General features: G+C 43.3%; 1 protein-coding gene across 3 annotated transcripts in view; it reads left to right on the top strand.

Annotated features, from left to right (window-relative positions):
• ak9 (adenylate kinase 9) overlaps positions 1 to 6726 on the top strand; it is a 544334-nt gene extending 537608 nt beyond the window's left edge. For all 3 annotated transcript variants that reach the window (XM_072499993.1, XM_072499992.1, XM_072499994.1), the window contains exons 38-39: positions 3740 to 3854; positions 5267 to 6726. In XM_072499993.1, coding sequence (XP_072356094.1) covers positions 3740 to 3854; positions 5267 to 5478 — 327 coding nt within the window. In that variant the 3' untranslated portion in view covers positions 5479 to 6726. The remainder of the gene's footprint in view (positions 1 to 3739; positions 3855 to 5266) is intronic.
• Positions 6727 to 13148: the final 6422 nt, after the last annotated feature.

Raw genomic sequence — 13148 nt, 5'->3', positions numbered from 1 at the left:
GTGAAAGTATTTTTCTGCGAGCAGCTCAACAGATCATTAAGTACATGAAAAGAAAATATATAATAGGGCAACACAAGGGACACAATGTAACTACATAATATTGGGTGAAGCATACACGGGTGTAGTGTTAATCAGGTCAGTCCATAAGAGGGTCGTTTAGGAGTCTGGTAACAAAGGGACTTGGGAGTCCTTGTTCATGATTCTCTTAAGGTTAACATACAGGTTCAGTCGGCAGTTAGGAAGGCAAATGTAATGTGAGTATTCATGTCAAGAGGGCTAAAATACAAGACCAGGGATGTACCTCTGAGGCAGTATAAGGCTCTGGCCAGACCCCATTTGGAGTATTGTGAGCAGTTTTGGACCCTGTATCTTAGGAACGATGTGCTGGCCTTGGAAAGGGACCAGAAGAGGTTTACAAGAATGATCCTTGGAATGAAGAGCTTGTCGTATGAGGAACGGTTGAGGACACTGGGTCTGTACTCATTGGAGTTTAGAAGGATGAGGGGGGATCTTATTGAAACTTACAGGATACTGTGAGGCCTGGATAGAGTGAATGTGGAGAGGATGTTTCCATTTTTAGGAAAAACTAGAACCAGAGGACACAATCTCAGACTAAAGGGATGCTCCTTTAAAACAGAGATGAGGAGGAATTTCTTCAGCCAGAGATAGGTAAATCTGTGGAACTCTTTGCCGGAGAAGGCTGTGGAGGTCAAATCACTGTGTGTCTTTAAGCAGAGATAGATAGCTTCTTGATTAATAAGGGATTCAGGGGTTATAGGGAGAAGGCAGGAGAATGGGGATGAGAAAAATATCAGCCATGATTGAATGGTGGAACAGACTCGATGGGCTGAGTGGCCTAATTCTGCTCCTATGCCTTATGGTCTTATGGTCCAAAGCTTACTCTGCACTCATAAGGACCAATATTGGACTGGCCACTTTAAATGCTGTGCTAACTGCTCGAAAGAGATAAAGAAGGCTTCCATATCTGCTTCATCAAACTTAGAGATTAAATGAGTGAACCAGGTTGCCACAACCCTTAAGTCTGAGCTAATGTTGCCTTCTCAGTTCGAGCAGTTTTAGTTAAAATTCCTTTTCCTTCTCTCTCTGTCCTGGAAATTCTAATTTCCACTACAATTTTAATCTCTCTACCGCTATGCCATCCATGTAATTGTCCTCAAATGCCACCTGTAAACCATTGGCCACCCTTTTAAAATTTTGTGTATTCTGTCTTTCGGGCAAAATTGTAATCCTAAGTACCTCACTAAATCTTTTAACTCGATGGATGGAACTTTTAAATCCTCAAAAGTAACTTTCTCTGGTTCTTCTGGAAAAGGACTGGCATCAAAAGTAAACATTTTTGCACATCACTAGTACAGACCCAAGAAAGCTATTTTACAGTTCCTTAAAATGGTTTCAAAGGAACAGTTTACTTTCCGCTCTCTAAATCCTTCTGTGGGATCAATGCTGGCCACGAGCCCCCAATTTGTTATATCCAGTTCCCAAGCAAGTTCCCGAAATCTGATATCCTGGACAAGGTCCCTAAATTTGTTAAATTCTGGATGGGATACCCCCGAATTGCTGTGTCCCAGTGTGAGGAGGGATGAACTGACTCCCTCCCTTTATTCAACCCCGCCCCCTTTGGTTTGTCGCAACAAGATTACTTCAAAAAGAATCCCTTCCCTTGTGGATATCTATCCCAGCCCAATAGATTTACCTTCCAAAAGGAAATTATTTAACCACACTATCTTGAGTTAAAGAGTGAGTTTATTAGCTACTAAACACATGAAAAATGATAAAACACATGTACATACTTTCACACAGATCAGAAATGAGAACTGAGACCGAAATTTTATGTTTAAAGAAATATACTAATCAGTTTCTGACTTGTCCATGAGGAGTAGATGGTGAAATGTTGTGACCATTGAGATTCGTGTTTCCAGCAGCACTGACTTCGGCAGTTGAATAGTTAATTCAAAATGCCAACTTCCTGCAGTTTGAGGTGTTGTCTGTCTCCCTTTTCATCTGTAGATTTGCTGACTTGGCTTTCTTCAACAATCAGAGAGAGAGCAAGATTTGTATTTTTACCTACCATCCAAGACAGGGGCGAATTCTTGGGAGGGTGGTAGAGGCAGGTTGCCTCACATCCTTTTAAAAGTACCTGGATGAGCACTTGGCACGTCTTAACAGTCGAGGCTATTAATAATAATAATAATAAATGCTTATTGTCACAAGTAGGCTTCAATGAAATTACTTTGAAAAGCCCCTATTGGGGCTATTGGCCAAGTACTGGCAAATGGGATTAGGATGGGCAGATCAGGAACCTTTCATGTGGCAGTGCAGACTCAGTGGGCCGAACGGCCTTTTCTGCACTGTATTTTTCTATGATTCTGTGAACTCTGCTGTTGTTTTGTTTCTGTGTCACACACTCTGACACAACCAGCACCACTCCACAACCACCAAGTTTTGCAGCTTTTAACCTAGTATTTTGTATATTCCTGGAAGGCATAAATCTACAACCAGTCCTGGCTTACAGGATATGATTCCTGCTGAGAGGATAATCAGCTTCCATTATCTCCACAGGAGATGACAAGTTAGTTTCTGTATGGCTTTCATGCCTTTGATATGTTCCTATCTGGAAAAAGAATGTGATATTCCACTGTCTCTCTTTGTTACCTCATCAAGAAATCAATTAAGTTAGTTAAATATGAGTTTCTTTTTTTATTCTTTCACATGGTGTGGGTATCACTAATTGCCCTAAACTGAGTGTATTTCCTTGCTATGCACCCTTAAGCTGCAGAGTGACCACATCCAGAAACATGCTGGATGTACAGTAACACCAGCTCCTGTTCAAGCTCCAAACCCTGGGGCTCAAGCTGCTGCGGCTGATAACACATCTTAATATGTCTTTTGGCTCAGAGGTGATTTTGACCGATAGTTCCTCTGTGAGGTCACTTAGGACACTTTTCTATGTTAAAGGCACTATATAAATGTAAGTTGTTGATGCCATATTTTGCTATTTGTATTTAAGTCTCACATAAATATGGCATGATCATTATATTCTGACCATAGTCTCACTTACATTCCGTCAGTTAAAAGAATGTCTCACTGGTATATGATGTTTGCTTTACAGAACATAATAAGTATATTTGCAATTGTATATGTTATAATCATCTCTACAGATTTCCTGTTCATCTTTAAACATTTCAGTTATTCTAAGAGCATATCTTCGTATAAGCCCATGGTTCAAAATGCAGTAAAACACCTGACAACAGAATCACACAGTGCAGAAGATGGCCCATGACCCGATGGCCCAGCGTGTCTGCACCAACACATGAAAAACACCTGACCTACTTACCTAATCCCATTTACCAACACTTGGCCCACCCTACCTCCATAACCCCACCTATGGGCAATTTAGCATAACCAATCCACCTAACCTGCACGTCTTTGGGCTGTGGAACAAAATCAGAGCACCCGGAGGAAACCCACGCAGAGACGGGAAGAATGTGCAAACTCCAAACAGACAGTCAATGTCATGCAGTTCATTGAATATTTCCTTGTCAAATTACTCCTTCCAAAGTGTATCTTCTCATACTTTTCAGGGTTAAATTCCAGTGCATCCTGATGCATGAACATCATACTATTTTTAAAATCTTACTGTATCAGTGATATGTTTGATCTGTACAAGTAGAAAACTAAATGACATCAATACTTATTATCTAAAATTGATGTTTCCTAGGGTGTGGCATTATCAATAATTAAAGCATTGACAGCTGTAGGTTGTCTGAAGCCAAAATATCCCTTCTTAAGTGTGAAGAAATCTGCACTTCTCTACATTTCCTATCATCTGAAAGGTAACAAATTGCATTAGATATCATTGGAAACTCTGCATATTTGAAGGGTATCTATTCCTGTCCAATTTGGAGATTAAAATTATTAATTTATTCAGATTATCTATTTGTTTATTTGTTCATGGGAAGTGGGCGACGTCTGTGCCAGCATTTATTGCCCATCCCTAATTGCCCTTGAGGGGGTAGTTAAGAGTCAACCACATTGCTGTGGGTCTGGAGTGACACGTAGGCCAGACCAGGTAAGGATAGCACATTTCCTTCCCTAAAGGACATTAGTGAACCGGATGGGTTTTTCTGACAGTTGACAATGGTTTTATGGTCAGCATGAGACTTTTCAATTCCAGATTTTTTATTGAGCTTAATTTCCATCACCTGCTGTGGTGCGATTCAAACCCGTGTCCCCAGATCAGTACCCTTGGTTTCTGGATTACTAGTTCAGCGATAATACCACTATGCCACCACCTCCCCGTAATGCTTGCCATGTTAATAATGAAAGAAATGTGCATTATTCATTATAAATTTGAGAGTTGTCCTGCAGCTTTCTGGTAAATCACATGTTAATGAATATACAAATGCACCTGATACCAATTTATACAATCTTTGTTCCCAAGGCAAGAAGGAATCATTCTTCAGCAACGGAACACATAAACAGGGTTACATAACCTTTTTTTTAATGGAGCAATGTGTCAACAGTACCTGTAGCTGAGAGATGTTGCAGTCAACCACGATTACACAACAGATAGCGCAGCTTAAGAAAATACTTTAACACTATAATCCGTTTTTTAAAAAGTTAATCCGTTTTTAAAAACTATAATCTGTTTTTTGTAAGTTTGTAGTTTTTTCTGATATTTGTAAGCAACTTGTTAGGTCACATAACACACTGAATATCTGCCAGGCAAAAGCTGAAGTTATTTTGTAACATGCAACAGGTTGTCAGCCAATCTTAATCCAAGAGCCAACTTGTGAAACATAGCATATAAGTGATTCAGAGCTTACCTTTACAGAATTGGTCATTTTCCACAGGTAAAATTTTGGAAGGTGAGCGTGAGGTCAGGTGTAATGCCTGGATATGGTGTGCCTCTCTTGTAGGGACCATGAATTGGATTCAATTTGAATTGGAGCAGCCAAGGAGCTGGATTAGGGGTTTGCCTCTGTCCACACTCTGAGCTCTGGCTTTGTAACTCTGATAAAGTAATAATAAAAAAAATTGCCCAAAATCACACAAGTCAGAAATCATTTCTGTAGGAGAAACAACATTATTCAATCTTAATTCCAGGACTGCTGTAATTATATTTCCTATTGTGGTTCAACATTAAAATTTTAAACCAGATATGTTATGTAAAATGCTAATGAAAATAATTAGTGTTGATTTATAAGACAAAAAAATGATTTTATATTTAACTTTCTGTTTCCAGCGCACAATCCAAAAAGCTATGACTACGTGAAAAAAAAATACATAAAGAAACTGGAGCAGTATGAAGAACACTGTGAACTTATCAGTTATCTTGGATCAAAGATGACCAGAAAGTACAGAGAGCCCAAAGATAGACCTATTGACTTTGATCGCAAATTACAAGCTTTCCTAGCACTCAAACATCCAAACTCTACAGTAACTAGTGTTCCTTAGGGAAATCTTTGTTGTGATTGTCACCATTTTTCAAATTGAACCATCAATCAGTAAACCTTTGCCTTTCAGTTCTACATTCTACAATTTCTATTGGTTCTTCAATAATGGGCAGATGCTACACTGTTAATTATAGATTTTTATATCATATTTTAGAATAGTCTACAATGTTGCTTTATGTTTGTCGTCTCCACGGCATGAGTTTTTACCCATCTATAAAAGTGATTAGCCATCCTGTTCCCATGTATTTTATTAGTGCCATTATCTGATTAGCCCTCAGGTGATGTATAAAGAATGGCTGGTTTTGTTTTTTCCCCTTATTATTCTGGTAATACCCACTCCCTGCCTGTGATGATCCAGCTCAAATTTTTTGCAGAGTATCACAGCCATGAAACTTTTTATTACTAAAAGAACAATACTTAATCTACCAATTCATTTCATAAAGCACTACTCTAGTGCTCAATCCTTTTGTATTGTTGCATTCTTCTAAAGATTTTCAGATTTCATTGCTTTATTCTGATTTAAAATGTTGTTGAAATATATAGGTTGCATTTAGAAGTAAGAATGAGTATTCACTTGAAATAATTAATAATACTAGTATATCTACCAATGCTTTATATGCAGATAACAATAAAAATTAAATCAGTGCAAATGTGTTTCTACACGGAAAATAATGTAAGCATTGGTATTTTCTGTAGGAAGTTAATTAAATAAGTGCACATACATAAGGTTTTATAGAATCATAGAAGTTTACAGCATGGAAACAGGCCCTTCGGCCCAACCAGTCCATGCCGCCCAGTTTTTACCATTAAGCTAGTCCCAGATAGAATCATAGTCCCAGATAGAATCATGATAGTTCTATGTGGACTGCAGAAAGCCAGAAAGGAGAGATCTGTCTCAGAGCTGTTGTTTGTTGAGTTCAAAAGCCCAGACCTGATTTTACAAGAACAGTAGGTTGGTAATTCCTTGAGACCTAAATATGACAGAGCATCAATTCACACACCTCTAGATGACTCCATGGAACCAGAAATATTTCTTAGCTGGAAAACTGTCACAATTGTGAATTTCTAACTGGCTAGAAAGCATTACATGTCATTGTTACAAATCAAAATGATAAAACGTTCCTGTTCTGGGTGTTTATTGGGCTGAGTACAACTCAGGCAATCAGCTACCTTGCTTTTGACTGTTCCACTGTGAAAACAAACACAGATTTCATCATCCAGATATTAATTCTTTGCCCAAATAAACATCTAAAACCATCATAAAATCTTCTGTTTTCTCCTGCAGAATTAATACTTTAAAAAATTGTTCTTGGGAAGTGAGAAACATTGCCAGTGTTAGATTTATTACCATTTCTCGTTGGCTGGAGGAGGTGAAGTAGGTTTTCTCTGGAATTCCTAGTCTTTGTTGTGATGATAAACAAATTCAGAGCTCCCTGGATGAAAAAGGAGATAGAAATTAAGATAAGGAAGACAAAGTGTGCTTATGACTGGTGTCAGGTAGAAAATACGGTTGAGAACCAAGAGGAATACAGAAGATTTGGAGAAGAGATGAAGAAGCACATTGGAGAAGTGAAGAGGGATCATGAGAAAAGACCGGCAGCCATCATAAAAGTCAAAAAAGTCATAAAAATTGTTAAAAGGTAGTAAAATGGCTAGTTAGGGACCCAAAAGGGAATTTATACAGTGGAGTTGGGGCCATGGCTGAGGTATCAAATAAATACTTTACACAACTCCACTGTATAAATTCCCTTTTGGGTCCCTAACTAGCCATTTTATGACCTTTTAACTCTGTCCCTAGAAAGATTCAAATTTAAAAGGAGGAATAGTTCAGTAGACTGTCGGTACTCAAAGTTGACAAGACACTAGAAACGGATAAGATGCATCCAAGGATAGTGAAGGAAGTAAGAGTGGAAATTGCAGGGGCTCTGTCCATAATCTTCCAGTCTTCTCCAGACTCGGGAGTGCGAGGGGACTGGTGAATTGCAAATGTTATACCCCTGTTCAAAAAAGGTTGTAAAGATAGCCCCAGCAATTACAGAACAGTCAGTTTAGCATCAGTGGTGAGCAAGTTTCTAGAAACAATTAATCAGGATAGAATTTTAAAAATATATTTTATTCAAAACTTTTTGTTGATAACACGGCAGCACGGTAGCACACATGGCTAGCACTGTGGCTTCACAGTGCCAGGGTTTGATTCCCCGCTGGGTCACTGTCTGTGCGGAGACTGCACGTTCTCCCCGTGTCAGCGTGGGTTTCCTCCGGGTGCTCCGGTTTCCTCCCACAGTCCAAAGATGTGCAAGGTTAGGTAGATTGGCCACGCTAAATTGCCCTTAGTGTCCAAAAAGGTTAGGAGGAGTTAGTGGGTTATGGGGAAAGGGTGGAATTGAGGCCTTAAGTGGGTCGGTGCAGACTTGATGGGCCGAGTGGCCTCCTTCTGCAATTTATGTTCTATGTATCTATGCATGTATATAAAATATTCAAACCATTCCAACACATTTTCCATTATTACAAAAACAAAAATAACAACACCACTCCCATCCTCCCTAGCCCAGCCCCATACTTTTGTGAGGGCCACAAAGAATCCAGCACGGGTTTTAAGGATACAAAGTAATAACATTTATTTACAATAACATATATATATAACAGCAGCAGCAACTTCCCTTGCTGCACACTCCTTCCTGCTGGTTCCAAACTGGCCAGCTTTATTTATACATGGAGTTTACTAATGGTTTCTCCGCCCCCCTCATTGGGGAAGCTCATACTCCCACAGGATTGTGGGATTGTCATTAGTCCTCAGCCAATGGAGAATAAACAGAGTTGTTATCTCTGGGTTGTTGCCCGTGCCACGTGATAGTGAGATGAGGAATAGGGAGAGAGAGCAATTAAACACGTGGCTACAGGGATGGTGCAGGCGGGAGGGATTCAGATTTCTGGATAACTGGGGCTCTTTCTGGGGAAGGTGGGACCTCTACAGACAGGATGGTCTACATCTGAACCTGCGGGGCACAAATATCCTGGGGGGGAGATTTGTTAGTGCTCTTTGGGGGGGTTTAAGCTAATGCAGCAGGGGCATGGGAACCTGGATTGTAGTTTTAGGGTAAGGGAGAATGAGAGTATAGAGGTCAGGAGCTCAGATTTGACGTCGCAGGAGGGGGCCAGTGTTTAGGTGGTTTGAAGTGTGTCTACTTCAATGCCAGGAGTATACGAAATAAGGTAGGGGAACTGGCAGCATGGGTTGGTACCTGGGACTTCGATGTTGTGGCCATTTCGGAGACATGGATAGAGCAGGGACAGGAATGGATGTTGCAGGTTCCGGGGTTTAGGTGTTTTAGTAAGCTCAGAGAAGGAGGCAAAAGAGGGGGAGGTGTGGCGCTGCTAGTGAAGAGCAGTATTACGGTGGCGGAGAGGATGCTAGATGGGGACTCATCTTCCGAGGTAGTATGGGCTGAGGTTAGAAACATGAAAGGAGAGGTCACACTGTTGGGAGTCTTCTATAGGCCTCCAAATAGTTCTAGGGATGTAGAGGAAAGGATGGCGAGGATGATCCTGGATAAGAGCGAAAGTAACAGGGTAGTTATTATGGGAGACTTTAACTTTCCAAATATTGACTGGAAAAGATATAGTTCGAGTACATTAGATGGGTCATTTTTTGTACAGTGTGTGCAGGAGGGTTTCCTGACACAGTTTGTTGACAGGCCAACAAGAGGCGAGGCCACATTGGATTTGGTTTTGGGTAATGAACCAGGCCAGGTGTTGGATTTGGAGGTAGGTGAGCACTTTGGGGACAGTGACCATAATTCGGTGATGTTTACGTTAAGGATGGAAAGGGATAAGTATACACCGCAGGGCAAGAGTTATAGCTGGGGGAAGGGAAATTATGATGCCATTAGACGTGACTTGGGGGGGATAAGGTGGAGAAGTAGGCTGCAAGTGTTGGACACACTGGATAAGTGGAGCTTGTTCAAGGATCAGCTACTGCGTGTTCTTGATAAGTATGTACCAGTCAGGCAGGGAGGAAGGTGCCGAGCGAGGGAACCGTGGTTTACCAAAGAAGTGGAATCTCTTGTTAAGAGGAAGAAGGAGGCCTATGTGAAGATGAGGTGTGAAGTTTCAGTTGGGGCGATGGATAGTTACAAGGTAGCGAGGAAGGATCTAAAGAGAGAGCTAAGACGAGCAAGGAGGGGACATGAGAAGTATTTGGCAGGAAGGATCAAGGAAAACCCAAAAGCTTTCTATAGGTATGTCAGGAATAAGCGAATGACTAGGGAAAGAGTAGGACCAGTCAAGGACAGGGATGGGAAGTTGTGTGTAGAGTCTGAAGAGATAGGCGAGATACTAAATGAATATTTTGTCGTCAGTATTCACTCAGGAAAAAGATAATGTTGTGGAGGAGAATGCTGAGCTCCAGGTAAATAGATTAGATGGCATTGAGGTACGTAGGGAAGAGGTGTTGGCAATTCTGGACAGGCTGAAAATAGATAAGTCCCCGGGACCTGATGGGATTTATCCTAGGATTCTCTGGGAGGCCAGAGAAGAGATTGCTGGACCATTGGCTTTGATTTTTATGTCATCATTGGCTACAGGAATAGTGCCAGAGGACTGGAGGATAGCAAATGTGGTCCCTTTGTTCAAAAAGGGGAGCAGAGACAACCCCGGCAACTATAGACCGGTGAGCCTCACATCTGTAGTGGGTAAAGTCTTGGAGGGGATTATAAGAGACAAGATTTATAAGAGACAAGATTTATAATCATCTAGATAGGAATAATATGATCAGGGATAGTCAGCATGGCTTTGTGAAGGGTAGGTCATGCCTCACAAACCTTATCGAGTTCTTTGAGAAGGTGACTGAACAGGTAGACGAGGGTAGAGCAGTTGATGTGGTGTATATGGATTTCAGCAAAGCGTTTGATAAGGTTCCCCACGGTAGGCTATTGCAGAAAATACGGAGGCTGGGGATTGAGGGTGATTTAGAGATGTGGATCAGAAATTGGCTAGCTGAAAGAAGACAGAGGGTGGTGGTTGATGGGAAATGTTCAGAATGGAGTTCAGTCACAAGTGGAGTACCACAAGGATCTGAAAGTTGCCACCCAGGTTGATAGGACAGTGGTCAGAGGTAGGTTCTTTACGCAAAGAGTAGTGAGGCCGTGGAATGCCCTACCTGCTACAGTAGTGAACTCGCCAACATTGAGGGCATTTAAAAGTTTATTGGATAAACATATGGATGATAATGGCATAGTGTAGGTTAGATGGCTTTTGTTTCGGTGCAACATCGTGGGCCGAAGGGCCTGTACTGCGCTGTATTGTTCTATGTTCTATGTAATGGTAAGCAGGCAGGTTATAACATCCCTCCCCCCAAAGTCGAAGGAATCCACCGAAGACCCTGGCGAAGGAGGGTGTCGGACTTGTTTTGCCGCAGGCCGGACACCTGGATCAGGTGGCGTGTAACGAGACGGAGACCGGCGCTTCCGTGATGAACGGCGTAACGGTTGTACATCCACGGCACGTGGGCCCGAGGATTCCCCCTCTAATGCGTCCTGTGTCTCCATCTTGGAATCAGAGTCTGCTGCCTCTGTCATCTCGGCGTCTCTATCTCCGCTGTAACGACCTGCGCAGGCTTGGAGTGAGGCACCAGAGGAAGATTATGAGGACTACCTTCCATTGTCTCTGGTCTCTGTGGCTGTAGCAATGAGCTCCGGGGGCGGGGAATCTTTGGAGGGGATAGTCTTCTGGACTGAACGTGGTCTACATGTTTGCGCTGGAGACGACCCTGGGCTTGCACCTGGTAGGATATAGGGCCCGTTTGGCGAAAGATTACGCCTGAAACCCACTGGGCACCACCAGCAAAATTCCGAACGAACACTGGGTCACCGGGCACAAACTGCCGAAACGGCCGATGCCGAGAAAAACCCTGTCCCGGCCGTTCTTGTGTGCGGCGTACTTTTGCGCCAATGTCCGGGAAAACCATACGAAGGCGGTTGCGAAGTCTCCGGCCCATTAAGAGTTCTGCGGGAGCTACCCCAGTCACCGCATATAGGTGGTCCTATACGAAAACAAAAAGCGAGCCAGTCTCGTGTCCATTGATCCGGAAGACTGCTTCTTTAGGCCTCGTTTGAATGTCTGCACTGCGCGCTCTGCCAACCCATTTGAAGCCTGGTGGTAAGGGGCAGTGCGGATATGGCATATGCCGTTCATCTTCATGAACCTCGCAAGAACTCCTCACTCGTGAATGGAGTGCCGTTATCCGTGACCAGGCTTTTCCCCAGGGTAGAGGGGTCAATTACTAGGGGGCATAGGTTTAAGGTGAGAGGGGCAAAGTTTAGAGTAGATGTACGAGGCAAGTTTTTTACGCAGAGGGTAGTGGGTGCCTGGAACTCACTACCGGAGGAGGTAGTGGAGGCAGGGACGATAGGGACATTTAAGGGGCATCTTGACAAATATATGAATAGGATGGGAATAGAAGGATACGGACCCAGGAAGTGTAGAAGATTGTAGTTTAGTCGGGCAGTATGGTCGGCACGGGCTTGGAAGGCCGAAGGGCCTGTTCCTGTGCTGTACATTTCTTTGTTCTTTGTTCTTTGTTGACCAGCACCTCGGGAAGGCCATGCGTACTAAAAGACAAACGCACCTTCTCAATTGTTGCGCAGGACGTTGTCCCCTGCATCTTATGCATCTCTAGCCATTTAGACTGGGCGTCGATTAATAGAAGGATCATGGATCCTTGAAAAGGGCCTGCAAAATCCGCATGCAAGCGTGCCCAAGGCCGCCCTGGCCATTCCCAATGATGTAGGGGCGCGGCCGGCGGAAGCTTCTGATGCTCCTGGCAAATGGAGCAGTTTTGGGCCACCTTCTCAATGTCGGTGTTGAGGCCTGGCCACCAGACATAACTCCAGGCCAACATTTTTCATTTTGGTCACACCTGAATGCCCATTGTGCAAGTCTCTTAGTGTCAGCTCATGTCCTTTTTCTGGGACAATCACACGCGTCCCACACAAGAGGATGACGTCTTCCACGCTGAATTCTGAAAGCTTGTAGGAAAATGGCCGCAACTCTTCTGGGAGCTTTCTATGCTGCCCACCATACAGGACTATGTGCCGAACCTTTGACAGGACTGGCTCCGTCTGGGTCCACTCACGGATCTGTGATGCCGTGACAGGCAAGGTGTCCATAAAATTTAGGGTTGCAAGCACCTCACCAGTCGTGGGGGTCGACATGGGGCCGGTCGTGGGGGTCGACATGGGGCCGGTCGATAAAGGCAATTGGCTCAGTGCATCGGCATTTGCTATCTGCGTTCCTGGTTTGTGCTCCAGAGAATACTCGTATGCAGCAAGCAACAAAGCCCAGCGCTAGATCCGTGCGGAAGCAATGGGCGATATTGGCTTATCCTCTCTGAAAAGTCCCAGCAGAGGCTTATGATCAATCACGAGAGTGAAATGGCGGCCATACACGTACTGGTGGAAGCGTTTCACCGCAAAAACCTCTGCCAGGCCCTCCTTCTCGATCTGCGCGTACTTTTTCTCCGCTGCAGTCAATGTGCGGGAGACGAAAGCTATCGGCCGCTCGGCCCCGTTCTCCATCTTGTGGGACAGGAGGGCCCCAATACCATACGGGGATGCATCACATGTGATGAGCAAAGGCTTTCCAGGATCATAGTGGGTTAGTAACCCAGACGAC

Source organism: Scyliorhinus torazame, chromosome 4 (assembly GCF_047496885.1).
Source record: "Scyliorhinus torazame isolate Kashiwa2021f chromosome 4, sScyTor2.1, whole genome shotgun sequence".
Taxonomy (NCBI): domain Eukaryota; kingdom Metazoa; phylum Chordata; class Chondrichthyes; order Carcharhiniformes; family Scyliorhinidae; genus Scyliorhinus; species Scyliorhinus torazame.
Note: the sequence above shows the minus strand (reverse complement) of the source record. Positions and strands in the feature narration are given on the sequence as shown.